The sequence below is a fragment of the Zalophus californianus genome, chromosome 11 (genome assembly GCF_009762305.2).
Source record: "Zalophus californianus isolate mZalCal1 chromosome 11, mZalCal1.pri.v2, whole genome shotgun sequence".
Classification (NCBI taxonomy): Eukaryota; Metazoa; Chordata; class Mammalia; order Carnivora; family Otariidae; genus Zalophus; species Zalophus californianus.
In genome coordinates this window covers 69,052,574-69,070,597 of record NC_045605.1, presented here as the reverse complement: position 1 = coordinate 69,070,597, position 18,024 = coordinate 69,052,574, and the positions used below count along the sequence as shown (strand labels likewise).

The 18,024-nt window shown below is 40.8% G+C and overlaps 1 protein-coding gene across 2 annotated transcripts in view; it reads right to left on the bottom strand.

The window, feature by feature from the left end:
• SPON1 (spondin 1) overlaps nt 1-18,024 on the bottom strand; it is a 248,970-nt gene that overhangs the window by 126,777 nt on the left and 104,169 nt on the right. For both annotated transcript variants that reach the window (XM_027577773.1, XM_027577774.1), the window contains one exon: nt 16,512-16,634. In XM_027577773.1, the coding sequence (XP_027433574.1) occupies nt 16,512-16,634 (123 nt within the window). The remainder of the gene's footprint in view (nt 1-16,511; nt 16,635-18,024) is intronic.

The window sequence follows — 18,024 nt, the reverse complement described above, 5'->3', positions numbered from 1 at the left end:
GGAACACAAAAGTTGGCTCATACCCACGCCCACCACCATGTGCTGGCAGCTGAGCACACTGCAAAGGCAATAATCAGGATGGAAAATTCCCTTTCCAAGTTCTTGAAACCTGCAGCCCAAGGTGGCAGCTGGTGGCCTATTATTCCCTGGAGCTCTGGTGAAATGGAAGAGTTCTGCTTGTGCAATTCTAAGCAGGAAAAGTCTGTTTTCTCTTGATGAAGAGGGATCGTTTATGATTAGAGGGCTATTTCCTTAGGTGTTTTTTTTTTTTTTAACTTCTTAGAGATTAAATTATTGCAGTAAAGGGGCAGCAGGAATTCCTCTGACTCGATAAGGTCTGGCTTCCTAGTTCTTCCTTGGAGGGAAATAAAGGGTTGAATAATTTATTCGTTGCTTGAACAAATTTCAAGGGTGCTGCCAGAATCGAGGCCAGACCAGGCAGTGAGCTTAGAGATGAGACAGAGAGACTGGTGGTGGGAGCTCCCGATATTTAGAAGAGACCAGGGACACTGGGCATCAGGCCGGTCTGGCCGCTCTAAGAGCCAGAATTCCAGGAGCAAGGGAAGGACCTCATCCTCATTGCCTACGTAGGTCTCACTAGGGACCAAGGCAACCTTAACGACAAGGTCAGCCAGATGGGAGGCTGTTCCTAAATATCTATGGTATCAATGAATGCCTAAAGACTGAGATCCAATTATGAGAACTGGAGTTCAAGGCAAGAAGTGGATCACACAAAATGAATTATAATAGTAGCTAACAATTATATAACACTTAATATATGCCAGGCTCTTCTGAGCTCTTTACATACATTAATCCATTTCATCCTCACAAGAGTCCTGTGAAGTTAGTATTGTTATCATTCCTACTTTATGGATAAGAAAACTGAGGCACAGAGAGGTTAATGAAGGGGTGTGCCTACCATCTCATGGACAGTAAGTGGCAGAGGCAGGATTTAGTCTGGTTCCAGAGACCACACTTTTTACCTTTAGGTGTGACAGACTTGTTAGAATTGGGACAATGATGGGTTGTTTAACCCCTGCAAAATTCTTCCAAACAAGGAAAATCACTGGTGCTGGAATGTTGGGGGGCTGCACTGAATCTGAAAACAGGGCTGAGGGTCTTCAGCAGGCTCACTTTCTAGGAGCTTTTGCCTGTAACCGCTCTTTGTTGTGAGCTATTCTTCAAGCATATACCCCCTAGTAGCTGTGATTAGCAAATCTAAGACTTCGGCCAGTTTTTTGCTTTTTTCCTCTTTGCCTCCCCTCCCCCTCCCCCCTGCAAGTTCGGGCACATCAGCTACCAGGATGGGGAGCTGATTTCTCCCTTTGGCTGAGGGAAGTCTCTGACTGACAACCTCTCAGTTGGTGCCTCTGGCATGGAAGTCGCGAGAGCCACTTTCCAAGTTTGTGTTCACAACCCAAATTGACATCACAATTCTGTTAACTTGTTTCCGTGCTCTTCGGTTGAAAATCCGTATCACTTTGTCAACCTAATAAGCATTTCAGAGAGTTAGGAGGTTGCTCTACTCAGGGTAGTCTAAGCAAGTACTAATGAAGAATAAGACCCATGTCAGTTGGGTTGAAGAGGCATTTTACTGCTTTATTTCCAACGTGAAACCCAAGAATCCTTGCAAATTGGGAGGATGTTTGGCAGGAATGCAGTGGCTGGCAGAAAACATGCAGCAATTTCAGTCATGACCATGAATACTCAGCCTTATTTGGCATAAACAATTCTTCAGGGTATATTTTCAACTCATTGTTTGGAAAACTTTAAGCACATAAACGCTGTTAGCTTCAATAGAGTTCTGTGTATATGATTCTGAGTAACCTTATTAAGATTTTTAGAACATATACATTCTCCCTTCCTGTGATTGTCTTAAGTAGTTAGAGTAAATATATTTTTTAATTTTATTTATTTATTAAAGATTTTATTTATTTGACAGAGAGATAGAGAGAGAGAGCACAAGCAGGGGGAGCAGCAGGCAGAGGGAGAGGAAGAAGCAGGCTCCCCAGTGAGCAGGGAGCCTGATGCGGGGCTCGATCCCAGGACCCTGGGATTATGACCTGAGCTGAAGGCAGACGCTTAACCATCTGAGCCACCCAGGTGTCCCTAAATATATTTTTTTAATGAAGAAGATTTTTGCAGTAAGCCCACTGAATAACATGTATTGAGCACTAACTCTAGATCAGACACTGTGTTGGAGCTGGGGATACGGTGATGGTCCCAACCAACTCCAGTGCTTTCCTCCAGGGGTCCAGCATAAAACCATTACAGAAGGTGGGGAAAAAGCAAAGAGGACACAGGAGATAGAAGGCAAGGAAAAGGATCATATAGGAAGTTTGTCCAACGTTATCTCTAATATACATAGTACCATGAAGACGCTAATTATAATTGCCTGCCCCAAGGTTGAGGAGGATATGAGAGGTTTTTCCAGATCTTATGGATTAAAGGAAGTGGGATGCACTTAACTAGGGTAGATTTTTAGAGAGGGTCTAGATTCTGTCCGATGTGACATTTCCTTGACGTCATTACAGGGGATGATGGTGCAGACCCCAGGAGCCTTAGCGCTCAACAGCTAAGTGGTTTTCTTATCTTATCCCAGCTTTGCGTGTTCTCTAGTTGGGTGCTGCTCAGGTCCCTGTATACTTAGAGGTAAATCCCACCTAAGAATCTTTTATGTGCTTATAGGGGGAGGTGGGGAGAGGGGACAGAAACCAAGTAAAACCAATCTTGGTCAACAGAAATCACAGAACATATAAATCTCAAACTCTGTTTACTTCCTTTAGCTTATTTACAAAAATACAAGTCAGTAAATACTAACTTGTAATCAAGATTAGCTGACTAGTTCCATGTGTTTGCCTGGCTGATTGTGAAATGTATATTGTATTTGTTATTAAATTCCTCTCTGAGTGGGGAAAACTGTCACAAATGCAAACTCTATTTCCTCACTGCTGGTTGGGCTATCCACAGTATGAGATCTTTTGTAAAATATCTTTGCATTTTAAATTTGGGGCTATTCATCTTCATCGTATTGGGTATTCGTAAGGTTAGGGATGATAAAATGTACCTGGAACTCAGCCCTGTCTCCACTGGGACATGGAGGAAATTTAGGAGCCAGGTGGATACTTCAGGAAATTCTCACCAGCTGATGAAAGCCAATCAGATGAGAGGGTTTGTCCAAGATTTCAACATGAGATCAGAGCTAAATCTTATTTAAAGGTTGAGAATGTGGGTGGGAATAATGCCAAGGTTAGAAATAAGCACATTATAGCCACAGTTAAGACAGGACTTGCTGTGTATCTGGTATTAAGCAAAACAAAACAAAACAAAACAAAACAAAAACCCACAAAAAACCAAAACAACAACAAAAAACAAAAAAAACCACTTAGGAGTTATCTCGTTCAAAACTGAAAATGACTAACACTTTGTGAACTTCCACTATATACCAAGCCTATTTTAAGAGTTGTAAGAATATTAACTCATCTACCCCTAGAATAATCCAGTGATGTAGATTTTGGTCTTACTACATAAAATCAGAGCTCAAAAGGCCAGCTGGTGTATTTTCCAACGTCCTACGGCCAGTGAACAGAGGAACTTAGATTTGAGCCCTGGCCCATTTTCGAACTAGTTTCATGAGGTAGGTGCTTTGATTATCCCTGCTTTACAAACAAACAAACTGAGGCACAGAGAGGTACAGCAATTTGCATAAGGCTCTATAAGTGAGTGTCAGTTGCAAGACTCCAAGTGGGATCTGACTTCTAAGTCCACGAGGGTTCAGACTCTATGCGGTATACATTGCTTTTTTAGCAGAGCACTCACCACTGGCCAATTCTGGGGGCAAGAGAAACCAGACTTATATATAGTTTCTCTCACCACAGAATTGCTCTTTCAAAAGGCTGTGCATTGTTCTGATATTTGGTGCTGAGGTTCACTATTCCCGGAAGAAACTGCTCTCTCTCACCTCCTGCTTTAGCTTATTTTTCTGGCTTTTAGTCTTCACATTAAAAGCAAGCCCTCTTTCACTTTCTTTTCTGAGGAGCTCGCCTTCAGAATACAGATCAAAGTTTAAAAGGGAGGCAGAATTAGTCCAGGAGCCGGGGAACCACTCAGGTCTGCAGGCAAGAAATGTTTACCTAAAAATTCAGTCAATGGACCCAAGATGGAACCAGAGACTTGAAAATCAAAGCCAAATGAATCCATGTCTGCTGCAGGAGGGACAGCCGGACAGATGGACAGCTCTCTTCAAAGGTTGCTTAGGGACCCGATAAACCTGAAAAGACTGTGCCCTGAATCTCAATGTGGGTGGGCGGATAAAGGAACATTATTCCTCTTCCTCCTCTTGGTTTTCCCAGGGTGTGCACAACAAAGCAAATGCAATTTGCATTCAATGACTGAAAGCCACTCACATCTGTAAACACTAACTGTCCCAGTCAGCAAAAGCCTCCAGAAAGCCTCTTAGCCCCATTTCGAGGAGCCAGATGTGAAGAGAAAGCCTTCTGCTTTTCATTGTTCTTTCCACTTGAGCTGCAGGACCCTGGGACGCTCCATGTGCAGGGAAAACATGGCACGCACTGCTCTTAAATTGAACCAAGCTGATTATGTTAGAGAGAGTGTAATTAAACTCTTGCTGGCAGTTGTGAAAAGGTTTAGCTTGCTCCCAAGCCTTTCTTCATGGGTTCCCTACAGGTAGCACACACTTTTCCCTTCCAACGGAAGGTCATTAGGATCACATGAATACGCAGAGACTGAAAGCTTCCAAGATGTTCTGGGGGGCATTTGACTCATAACTTTTAATTTAATCAATCAACTCAGTGGTCTAGTAAAGAGATTACAACCGTCCTACCCCCTGATCCTGGGCAATCCGCTTTACTGAAGGGTGGCCCTCACTAATCCTTTTTACTAAAAATAAGGCAGGGCTGCTCGTGCTGTGATGTCCTATATCCTTTGTCCTGTTATGTGTTTGTTCTTTCACTCTGAAATTTAACTGAGGCTAGGAAAAAGCTGCAAGTATTTCTTTGTACTCATGCTTCACTTCCAGCCCCAAACAGGAGAGTTCCTGCAAATTGGGGTGGGGGTTGGCGTTTGCCAGGACCGTAGTGCCTGGCACAGACCTTTGTAGAAACTCCACTCATGATTATAAATAGTTGCCCTTTCCCAGCAGAAACAATTCTTGAGGGTAGATCTTTCAACTCGTTGTTTGGAAAACTTAAGTGCATAAACTCCATTAGCTTACAGCTGAGTTTTGTGTGCAAATTCCTGGGTAACCATACAGAATGCTGTGGCTTAATGGACTTTGTACATTCCCTCTCCTCCAGTTTCATAAAGACTTTTTGGAGTTTAGGATATTCTCATGCAAAGGGAAAAATCAAGTCTTTATTATTAAAGTATGCGTTTCTTGGAGTCGCTGCACAGGTACTGGCAAACAGGTTTGAAGGAAATAGTGCATGAAAAATGCATGGGCTGGTGTCATACTTAAATGTTAATCACATCCATTTTGCCAGGGGAACTGGTGACATTAGAACTTACATAATAACTGATCCATGACTTGCCAATGAATCCAATACTTCTTCCTCCTCAAATTGGTTCCAAACAGGTGGCCGTTTAAGCTGCATGAATGAGAGGCACTAACCATGTGCTCTTTGAACTGTCAATCGGTAGGAGTAAATGGCAAATAAGTCATCAATAAATTAATTTAGCCCTATTGGTGGTAATGAGACTTTACCTTGATAGATACAAGGACAGTAATACTTTATATATCATACCATATCATGGTCAGTCCAGCAAAGGCGTATCTTATTTAAGAAAGGGTATGCTTGAGAACTGGTTTGTGGGCCTCCAGGAGGGAGGCAGCACGAGAGGCTGGAACCTTCCAATTTCAAGTGCCATTTAAATGCCAATAAAATCGTCTGAGGCAAAGGTTTCAGAGATAGCAGCCATAATCATCACATGAGGAAAAAATGAGTAAAAGGGGGAGAAATGATTTTGAACTATTAAAAATGTTTGGCAGTATGAGAGAAGAACTCTGAATTAAGAAGCTGGGTGCAGGATGAGGTGTGAGGGGGAAGCAGTAAGCCATGGAATGAAACAAAAATAAAAACAGAAGTTAGAGAAGAGTTGCAATGTATTTTTAAAATATACCTATTTCAGGAGAGCTCATTATGGGAGGAAGGAGTGGGTAGGCGCCAACCATGAGAACACAAGTCCAGTGTGGGACCGGATGCTATAGGAAACTAACCAGAGAAAGAGAAATGACCTAGGGGAAAACATGCAGAGCACAGAGAGAGATAGGAAAAGATGCAAAAGAAGATGGGTCTGGGGAACAGGGCATCCTGGCCGAGCACGGAGTTCCTGAGGAAACAGAAGGAATAAACAGGAATGAACTGACACGCTGCTGGCACACAGGAGATGCTCTGAATAGATCTGTGGAATGACTGGACAAACAGTAAAGAACAACAACAACAAATCAAAGATTAGGAAAAAAAAATAGATGACCGCGAAGAATAATACCACCACTAATGAAATAGCTGAAGGTATACATAAAGCCCTATTTAAGATCTCATTTAGAATAGTGGGCGTCATCAAATACTTTAACTGCAGGAGAAGAAGAAAGCACTCTGTATGGAGCTAGGTTATAGATTTCATGTAAAGGAATATAAATCATAAGTGAATAAGGACTAGGTTTTTTTTTTTTCCCCACTATAATGGAAAACCATGGATAAACCATAGTCAGAGTAAAAAACTGTATAATTTGGGCTTTTACCCCGTTGAGTTGTTAGCCAAATGCAAAGACTCACACAGAATTTCAGTCTTAAGAAATTCAATCACCCACTAATGGGCAAGTGTTGGGTTCTAAGTTTATTTCAAAAAGAAATCTGATGTTAAAAAGACCTGAAAAAAAATGATGCTGTTAAAAATAGTAAAAAATCCTGACTCAGTACATCTTTATTGAAGAGGTAAGTAAATAAGAACAATAACAGAGAAGAATTGGTGGGAGCTGGGAATGAGGAGAATTGTTAAAATAAAAGTAGATAAAAAGAAATGAACTGAGTAGTAAGTGAAGTCAATGGAGAATGGAAGTAAGAAAAGGGTTGAGAAAAACCAAAACCAGCAAAGGTTCTCATAAGAGTGAATCAAAAGATGCTATGTTAATAATATAGGAGTATACTGATAAAATAGAAGTAAAACCTTGTTGTGTGTTTTAAATTGATAGCTAATTGACTTAAAAGAAGATTGTTGCCAAACGAAATAAAAATAAGCAAAACCAAAACCAAATACATGCTCGTTGCCTATGTAATACCAAAGAAAATCTAGAAACAAGAAAACAAATTAACAATAACAACAGCGAGGTAAAAAGTAGAATGGCAGAACACAAACTGCATAGGACTGAGGTTAAAGTAGGTGTAAGTTTAAATAATCATGTTGAGAAACAAAACAAAACAGAACAAATAAAAAAACTGAAACAAAAAAAAAGAGAGAAAGAAAAACACAAAAGCCCTTCCAATTGCATGAATGCAATAGTTTACTGGAAAATCTTTAAAGGCATAGACAGTCTAAAAATAAGAAAAAATAAATTTAAAAAAACACTAAAAAGGGAAATTAATTAAAGGGAAGAAAAAGCAGGTGAGTTTTCAGGCACGACTGAATTTAAGGCAAAAGTTATTAAAGCCAGCTAATTATGTTAATTACGTGATGTTGAAAGTCAGAGTTAATCATGAGGATATAATGATATGATGCTATAGGTTCCAAAGACATAGTGACAAATGGAAAACAATCTGTTAAAGATCAAGGAGAAATGGTAAGTACACAGTTTTAGATCAAGATGTTAGTACCCCATTATCAGAACATGAAAAATCAAGAAGAAATGATCAAGTAATAGAGCCTGAATAAACATAATTAAACTTACCATCATCTAGCAGTAAGTATAGATACTGCCAAGAATTAAATGGATTGAACACCATAAATAAAAAACCCTGCAAGTTTATTGTTGGTTCCTGATGAGATGGTGAATTAGCACTCACGCCTCACTCCTCTGAGTTCAACCTCGGGAAACTTCAGAAACACAGACCCATGGAACTACCAGAGACACGGAAATACACAGGAGATCAAAGACTCTCCTCGAAAATAACCAACACGAATGTGTATTGGGGTCGAGGGGTGGTAGACAACAAAGGAATCTGAGAACACACTAATGTTCTTGTTTTGTTCAGAGGAAGACCAATATTGAAATGTTTTTGAAATCAATATAGATAAATCAACCTAAGTATGTGTTTTAAATTAGAAGCAACCACCACAAGAACAACAACATGAATCAAATAACGTCTAAACCAGCAAAAGAAAACTTAATGCAGGCAATGGAAAGAATAGAAGTGGTTAAAAAAAAAAAAGAAACAAAAAGAAATTACAATCAGCAAATATAAAATAAGATAGCAGAAAGATTAGAATATGACAGTCGTCCTATGTGGGGGTACATCGAATGTAACAAAAAGCAAATAAAGCCAGAGGGGCCCCAAATGGACCAAGGACGCTCGTGTGCCATAAAGTAAATAACATATCCCTCAGCACCTGCGTGGAATAAGGGAAAAGGCTTTCTCGAGTAAACAGATATGAGGTCATGAAAAAACAAACAAAGCACATTCTGTAAATACACAAAAGCAGAAATGTTCTATTACATACTCTCTTCACCAAAACAAAATAAAGAAACTTCCATGAAAAAGCCATCTACAAAGAAGCCCAACTAGCACATGGAGACAAAACAGAGCTGCTCTGTCTTTGGTCTCCAGGCTAAGCAAAAGGGGTCCCCCTTCAGAATTTAGAACCATGAGATTGAAATTTGACATTGCTCCACTGTGGTGTAGTTCTTGTGTTGTTCTAAAAGGGTCTGATTCTTTGTTGCCTGTTTTTCTGGATGCTTTTCGGGTTGTCCCCCTATCCCCATTACTCTATAAAGTTTCATGATGGTAAGCTTTTTTCATCCATTGTGCTGAACGCCTGGTTCCTGAGGTCATTCCTGTGTTCTGTGCAAGCAGTTGGCTTGGCTCTTAGGCACCCCCTCTCTACAGGTACGGAGGATTCTTCCTTCTTTGCTCTGCTGAGAGTTGCCCACCTCTCCGGCTCCCCAGATTTTGCCAATATCTCTGGTAGGGTGTGGTCTTCTTTCCTTTTTTCTTGTCTTTGTGAGTTTATTTTTTATTTACCTAGTGCTATCTTTATGCGGTTGGAGGAAAGATCAGAAATTAATGTTTGCATTCAACGTGCCATGTTTAACTGGAAGACCAGATTAACTGACTCTCCTTCCCCATCCCGGTGCATAACACAGAGAGTTGTTGCCGCAAGACTTCCCAGAGAGATGGAGAGAAGAGAGGAGAAAAAGGGGGAAATCCTTTCTCTTTTAATCCATCTTTCACTAAAACTGTGTATTGTGACGCATGTACTTGGTACCGTAACTCTAATTCCCGGTGACATCTCTATTCATACACAGCCTGGTGGTGGCACCACTGGGGGGCGCTGATGGGCACAATTACTCAGTTTGGAGAGGGATTGCCCTGTGATGGTGGGAAGGAGTGGGATTATTGTTTGTTGAATGTTTCATTTTGTTTCTGAAGTTAGATGGAGAGAAGAGGCTTATGGTCCACCTGTGACTCATCACCGTTCTAGGCACTGGGCTGCAGAAACCCACATATTGTCTTATCATAAATGGGAAGAAAGTGAGCAAGCTAAATATTATACAGCTAACAATGCTTCCAAAAGTAATTTAGGGATTTGATGCAATCCCATTTAAAATTCTGACAGGATCCTTTACAGAATTTGATAAAATGATTTCATGATCACTTGCAAAAATAGAGAGACAATAATATTGAGGAATATTTTAAGAAGCAAGAGTACTTGTCAGCTCTGAGGCTTTTCTCTGTCACTCCTCTGCATCCAGTCCATGACAGAATCTACCTCTGAAAGATATCTCCAATCCATCCATTCACCCCATCACCATATCCACTGCCTTAGTCCGAGCTAGCACCATCACTGTAATATCCTCCTCACCCAACTTCCCAATTACTGCAAGCACCATCCAATCTGCTCCCCACGTAGCAGCCATATAAGGTCCTCTTTCTCCTGCCCCAACCTCTTCAGTGGCTTCTCATTGTTCATCTCCCTCCACCCTTTTCCTTGCTCATTTTGTAACTGCTTCTCATTCATTCATTCCACATTATTTATTTAGAGGCTTTCAATGTGCCAGACAATGAGCTAGGCCCTGAGGAGATAATGAGCAAAATCGGACTTGATTCCTGTCAATGCCATAGGGGTTTTAAAGGCAAACACAATAAGCACAAAAAAAGATTCAAATATGTTAGTCATTAAACCAATGACAATTTAAAATAATGAGTTAATTTTTTATAACCATTAATTGGCAAAACTCAAACAAAATGTTAAGTTAAATGCTGAGGAGGCTGGGAGAAAGAGATCTATTTATTCATTATTGGTAACATGGTGAATTGATACAAATATTTTGGAGAAGAATCTGGTCTTAAGAGCCCATAAAAAGTGCATATCCGTTGATCGGGCTGTCTTGCTCTTGGGAAATTATTTCAACGAAATGATTCAAAGGAAGGACAAAGGGTGGAAGAAGACTTTACTGCAAAGTTTTTTTATTGTGGGGTGCCCAGGTTGCTCAGTCGGTTCAGTAGCCAACTCTTGATTTTGGCTTAGGTCATGATGGCAGGGTCCTGGGATTAAGCCCTGTGTCAGGCTCCATGCTCAGTGGGAGTCTGCTTGAGGATTCTCTCTCCCCCTCCCCCTGCTCTCTCTCTCTCAAATAAACAAATCTTTTAAGAAAAAAAAAGCATTTTTGTTGTAGTGCTTTTCTATGTTAGCAAAAGACCTGACATCACCTAGATGTTCAATAAAAGAACAGTTAGATAAGTGGTTTAGAGCAAGGTGATGTAACAAATTATGACTATGGAAACAAAACCAAATGCACAAAGTAGGATGCAATGTTTCCAAATGTGCAACTCTCTACGTGGATGAACATAAGAAGAAATGAGAGTTGTTGCCAAGGGTTAGAGTGGTGGTCTTTTATGTGATTAGATTTAATAAGGAATAATTTTTAAATAACATGACCCAATGGAAAAGATGGCTGTTTCATTGTAAAAGTAACTTTGATTCTGCAGAGTGTATTTCCCAGTGGCCATTTTTATATTTTAGGCAATGTGTCATCAAATGAAACAAAAATAATTGGCTCCTGGAAAAAATGTTCTTTTCATCAATATGTATTTGTTAGTGTTAAAACTGATACAATATTAAAAATGGGGAGTGTTATGCAGTTTACATCGTCAAGGGACATTACAGAATCTCTACAGCGTGGAGGCATTTGTCAAAAACCGAGGAGCTTGGGGCACCTGGGTGACTCAGACGGTTAAAGCGTTTGCCTTCGGTTCAGGTCATGATCTCCAGGTCCTGGGATCGAGCCCGGCATCGGGCTCCTTGCTCAGCAGGGAGTCTGCTTCTCCCTCTCCCTCTGCCCCCGCTCCCCCTGCCTCTTGCGCACTCTCTCTCTCAAATGAATAAATAAAATCTTTAAAAAACAAACAAACAAACCTAGGAGCTGTGTTCAGAGCAAGTGAGTAAAGTGACTCAGCATCTGTTAGGCAACTCCCAATCCCCTGGCAGAGACAGAGCCTGTCTCCAAACCCTGGGACATCCCTCTGAGGTGACCTTGCCTGGCCACCATGTTCCTGTAAAGGATACAAGCTCCTGGACCGCTGCTGGGCACTAAAGACTTCTGAGGACAGACACTGGGGGAGCTTGCTTGCACTTCTCCTAACACTTCAGGGTTCTGTAACTCTGTTCAGGCTCAGTGAATCCAGACTCTCTTTCTGACTTCTAAGTTAGGATCTCTAGAGAGGAGGTCTTTGTACAGTGGGGCAAAGCTGTTCAGAATTTAGTATTGGCTGAGTCCACATTGGTACAGCAGATGCTTAAAAGATGCTTTGTGTATGAGACATTTAATTTCACTGCAGAGGAGAGACGGCGGCCTTGTGACAGTGCCCAGAAGAAGGCAAAAGGGAATCAAGAGATCTGAGTTTTGATTTTGTTTCTGAAACTCTCTGGCTATATGATCTGAGCCCTTAACTTTGTGCTTCAGGTTTTTTTTCACTTATAAAATTAGGAGGTAAAACTTGCAAGACCCAGCCTTAAAATGCATTTCAAAACTACCCAGTTGGGGTGTTTTAAAAGGATTTCACTACTTCCAGATGGGCAGCAGAAGTTTATGGCATTACAATGGAGAGGGTATGTCAGCCTGGACCATCACCTGGTCTTCTTGATTTCATCACATCTAGCCTCTCCCAGGGAGGGGGCTGTCGTGGATGCAGTCCTCCGTTCTCTAAGAAAGGGAACCCCACAAACAGCATTTGGGACCAACCATCTTGTATAGTGGTTGAGAAGAGCCACCTGTCGATGTGGCCCCCACAAGCAAGGACTGAAGGCACAAGGGCGTTGCCCAATCCTCTTGTAGAGCCCAATACGAATTCTCCAGGGCAAGTCACCCAAAGAGAACTGAAGGACAGACACCTTAGGGTACTATCCTATCCTATGGCAGAAGTTCTCCAAGTGTGGTCTACAGACCTCTGGGGACCTTGAGGCCCTTGCAGGGGGTCAGTGAGGTGAAAACTATTTTCACAATAATACTGAGACATTTGCCACATGTTGGCCTTCACCCTGATGGTGCTAAAGCGTGAACCTGCTGTCACTTAGCACCCATCCAAGCAGTGGCCTTGAAGGGCGTCAGCAGTCACTGCCAGGAGCCGCAGGAAACAATGCAAAGAGTCAGCTTCACTTTAGAATGTTTTTGATGAAACAATAAAAATTATTAATGTTATGTGTTAGTCTCTGCACATCTGAGTCCACATTTTTCTCCCATTCTGTGTGACTAACCGGGGAACGTGCATGAAACACTTCTGTATATACTCGGATACGATGATTGTCTTGAGTAAAAGCTCTTGCAAGCTGGACTGGACACTTTTATTTTCATAAACGTCATTTTTACTTGAAAGAACCAATGACAGACAAATTATGGCTATTCAGACTGGAGAATGTGGTAGACGTTTTCTCAAAAATGAAGTGAGCCTGTCATTTCAAGGAAAACAACAGACAGGATGCATTGCCAAGACAGGATGCATTGCCAATGACAAAATTCAAACTTTCAAGCAAAACTTAGAATTTTGGAAAACTTGTATCTGTCACTATGAATCTGGTAGCTTTCTAATGCTCAAACACATTTCTGATGAGAATGGAAGCAATATTAATGAATGTGATTTTTGATGTCTCAACATCTGGACCATCGGTGTAACTTGGCAAACCAGTATGTTCCAAATGACCAATGTATGATGTCACAAAATCATTTATTTGTAAAAGATTCATTCAAAGTGTAAAGTAAAGCAATGCATTTTAATGTAACAGAGTACAAGTTTACTGGTATGGTTTCATGTTCTACATTGCAATTATCCTTTAAGGAACTACCCTTTGGGGATGCCTTGGTGGCTCAGTCAGTTAAGCGTTTGCCTTCAGTTCAGGTCATGATCCCAGGGTCCTAGGATGGAGACCCACATCAGTTCCCTCCCCAGTGGGGAGCCTGCTTCTCCCTCTCCCTCTGTCTGCTTGTGCTCTCTGCTCTCTCTCTCTCTCTCTCTCAAATAAATAAATAAAATCTTAAAAAAAAAAGAAGAAACTACCCTTTGTAGAGTTTTGGTATAGTATCAAAGAAGATTATCAGTAATTAATGAGAAAGTTATTAAAATATTCTTCCTTCTTCCAGTTACATATCTGTGTGAGATAGAATTTCTTTATATACTTCAACCAAAAAAAAAATACCACAATTTGTTGTGGTTGAATGCAGAGGCAAATATGAAAATCTAGGTGTCTTCTAATTAGGTCAGATATTAAAGAGATTTGCAAAAATGTAAAACAATGATGCTCTTTCACTAAATTTCTTTTGTTTTAGACAATATAATTATTTTCATAAAATATGTTAACATGTAATGGGTTTATTATTGCTAATTCATTATATGTTACTTTTAAAATTAATTAAATAAGTAATATTTTAAAACTTCTGTTTTAATTTTTGATATGTTGAATTTTGATAGACAACTCATATAAGCAAAAGGATGTTCGAGTTCTCAATAATTTTTAAGCATCTTGTAATTAAAAAGCTTGAGAATTGCTGCTCTGAGATCCTTGTCGACAAAGTGGTATTTGGGATGAGCAATAATAAAGGGGAGAGGGACCTGACATTTATCAGTTTGCACTATGGTTGGGAAGCATCATGGCTTAATTGGGCTTCATGGCAAGTGTTGGTTATCAAGACAAGATCATCCCTGGAGCAGCAAAAGGAAAGTCATCTATTACTTAAGATTAGTAGAAATCACTTCTGCCAGCATTGAATTTTCAAAGTCCTTCTTAGACCCTCTCTGTGTCCTTCCCATTGGCTCCAATCCTCTGACCCCTTTCCCTCTAAGGAAGGTCTGGCCTACAATTCCTCATCAGTATTGGCCATGGTGACTAGATGGGAGCTAGAAATCTGCCTCCCAGGTCTCAGCGAACGCTACTCTGAGTTCAACAATCAGTACCTAATACTTGGGAAGGCACCAGGCACTCCAAGGCACTAAGAATGAAAGATGAGTGTGTCATGGCTTTTGTTCTGGAGGACTGTTCTGCCTGATAGAGAAGAAAGACTCCTTAAGAAATAATTACAGTCCGATGTGATAAACGCTCCTCTGTACATAGTGACCAGATTTTTCCAACCCAAAATTAAGACACACTGACATCTGACAAAGGAACAATCCTGGGGAATGTAGAGCACATGCCTGTTTTATTAAGAAACTCCCAACAACTCCACAAAAATTCTGAATATATTTGTACTTCATTTGGCCCAAAGACCCAGAAACAATGGTCTGTACTTTTTTTTTTTTTTTTTTCAAATTCTGGGGAATAACAGTGTCAGAACAGAACAGCACAAGAAGCTCCTTAGGATTACGAAAGATGAGTAATGGGCCCCTAACATTTTATTTCCTCTGGGTTAGTGGACTGGAGGCACTGGAGGAAATTTTTTTCCATCATCCTTGTTCCAAGTGGTTTCTTCCTCCCCAGGAAGAGAGTCCAACTTTGTTCACACAGGTCTCCCACACCAGCTGAAGCAGATCAAGCTGAATTCCGGAGTGAGAAGAATGAACTAGGAAGAAGTTTCTAAGATCCCAAGTCTTGATTACATGTGGGTAAAATTAAACAATAGGGCTCTTGATCTGCCAAGTCCCTGCTGGGTGGGCTGCCTGGGGACTATGGAGGCTCTGGTCTGGACCAGGTCTTCTTAAGTCCCAACCACGTACCCTTTTACTCCCCCTTTTTTGGGGGCTGACCCAAATCTCTCTTTTTAATCTCTTTCTCCCAGTTCCACTTGTCTTTTCCAGCTGTGGCAACTCCAAAATGAAATGAATAAGAATAAAACAGACAACGAACAGAAAAATCATGCTCAGTGCCCCACACCAACAGCCTGCCACCCACAGTTAGAGAGAATGAGCGTCACTGGGTCTTAAAGGCAGTCCAAGGAGCCTGACAAATCCCTTTTCAAATCTTGGATCCACTATTAACTTACATCTGACTAGGAGCAAATCATGACATCTCTCTGATAGTCAGTGAGCTCATCCACAAACACAGGTTATTCTGAGGATTAAATGACATAAACATTATGTACAAATGCTTGGCACACGGTAGGTCCACTACTCATCGTTAGAATTTTTGTGTGTGATTATTCAGTAAGTGCCTGTCTCCCCACAAATCTCTGAGTTGTATGAGAATATGGGTTGTGTCTTTTTTTATTCACTATTATATCGCTAGAGCTTAGCATGGTGCCTGACACATGCTAGGTATTTGTTGAGATGACGATATGATAAAAGGGAGTTGGTAGGGTCCTGATTAAGGATCTTCTCTAAAATAGCAAGTTTGGGGCCTCCTAACAACTCCCATGGATTGGTATTGGCTCTCCGGAGCATGGTGTCATGAAGGATTCTAAGGTGGTATCTGGAATCCATAGGGAAAGGGTATGCAGATAGATTACCAACATTATGGTTGAGGATGTTGAATGTTTGTTGACCTTAATCTGTGGAGTCAAGAGCAGGTCCTTCTTGCCAGCTATTTCCAGCACAGATAGATCTATTGTGTAATTCATGGATAGAGCCTCTTTAGGGGGACTGAGGTTACCAAATGCTTGACCTGAAGATAAACAGCATGACCTTAGAAATATTTTTTTAAAATCACAGATTAGAACAACGCTATGCAACGAAAGCTCAAAGCATACCAGTATTATATCTGCTAATCTTGATGAATTCACTTTCTGGGAATGTGTATTTCACGAGTCAGCTGGTAAAAGCCAATAGACCTGACATACTTCGGCTGGTTTACCCCACAACCAGACAGAACTTCACTGTGCGCCTTCCCCCAATCCATGAGGTGTCTACTCTACTCACGAGGGTAATCCTTTGGGTGCGTCTTCTCGGACCAATTCCCATAAAATGTGAGTCTGTACTTGGCAGTTCCACAGGCACAGCAGTCTAAGATTGGTTTGTCAGTCACCCCGTCAAACATGGAATCTGAAACAGTCAGGGAAATCGCTAAGTTAGGAAACAAATGTGGGTGACTTATAAGGCAGCACCATCTTGGTCTTATCCTGTCCTTAAGGCTTGGGGAAAAGAAGATGACGTGCAGTTTTCATTGACTAACAACACCCAGAACCAGGTCAGTACTTGGGCTATAAAGGATTTTTATATACCGCTAAGTATGGTAATTATATTCTGCAAATTAAAAAGACTCAGAACTTTTTGCTCTAACAATGTGAGGAGACCTGTGGGACCAATAAGGCTGAATATTTAGGAAACCAGGGATAAAATTTACTGTTACCCTTTTTCCCCACAATAGGACTTGCCCACTACATTTTAAGAGGAATATGCATGTGTGTGTTTTCTCTAAGAAATGTTCTCTGGGGCTAAATTGCCAGGACCAGAAGGAACAGCTTTGCAGAGGAGCAGTGAGAACAAGTAGACAGGCATAAAGGACTGCCGAAAATTATTGTAAAAATGTAAAAAATGCACATTTTCAATAGGCTTTTCCTCATAGGGAACAGTGGGTCTAAATGCGTCACATCCCTTCTTATCAAGCTTTCAGAGACTTGGGAGGGGTGGGGGTTTAGGACTATGTTGGTAAGTTCAGGTTTACTTCTGAGCACAGCAGCAGCCAGGAAAAACTTAACAAGACTCCCTCTTTGCCCCCATTTTTATCTGTGAATAGCCGAAAGTGGGGAAAGAGAGATTACATGAATAAATTCAGTATTTCCGATTGTCAAGCTCACATCCCTAACTGCATTGTTGCTTTCAGTCTGTTCTGCTTCCTGCAAGACCAAACAATGGCTTACAGATGCAACTTGCTTCAGCTGCTTTTTCTTTGGTTTCTCCAGTGGTATTAACATAAAGTTTCTTTTTTTTTTTTTTGCAAGTTGGACATTTATTCTTAAGTATTATATAAAGAGTAGTGACAGTATAAAAATCTTTTTGAGTGTCAGGAAGAGCATTTAAAAGTCTTCCTTGTGGAATTCACGGGGTTCCTTTGGTCTGAAAATGCAAAATCAGTGATGGATAGAAGAAGTGAATTCTGCACTCTAGGATGGAGCAAAAGTATGAAATATGGTAATAATAACTACATTGTATAGAGTCCTTGTAAGTGCTGATCTCTTTCCATGCACTGTCTCATTTAATCCTAGCAACTGCAGCAGGTAAGTACTTTAGTTAACACCATTTTGCAGATCAGTAAACTGAGGCAATTAGGTAAGCCTTTTTGAGTCCAGAGTCCAGGTTCTTAATCTTTGTGCTGTATCACTCTAGGAAGGACCTTCTGCTGGATAGGTCTGCATAAACACCAATGAGAGTAATTTTTGTGTGTGTGTTTCTCTGTGCTTTTTCAAGTGAAGGCTGGTGCATTTAAAAAATG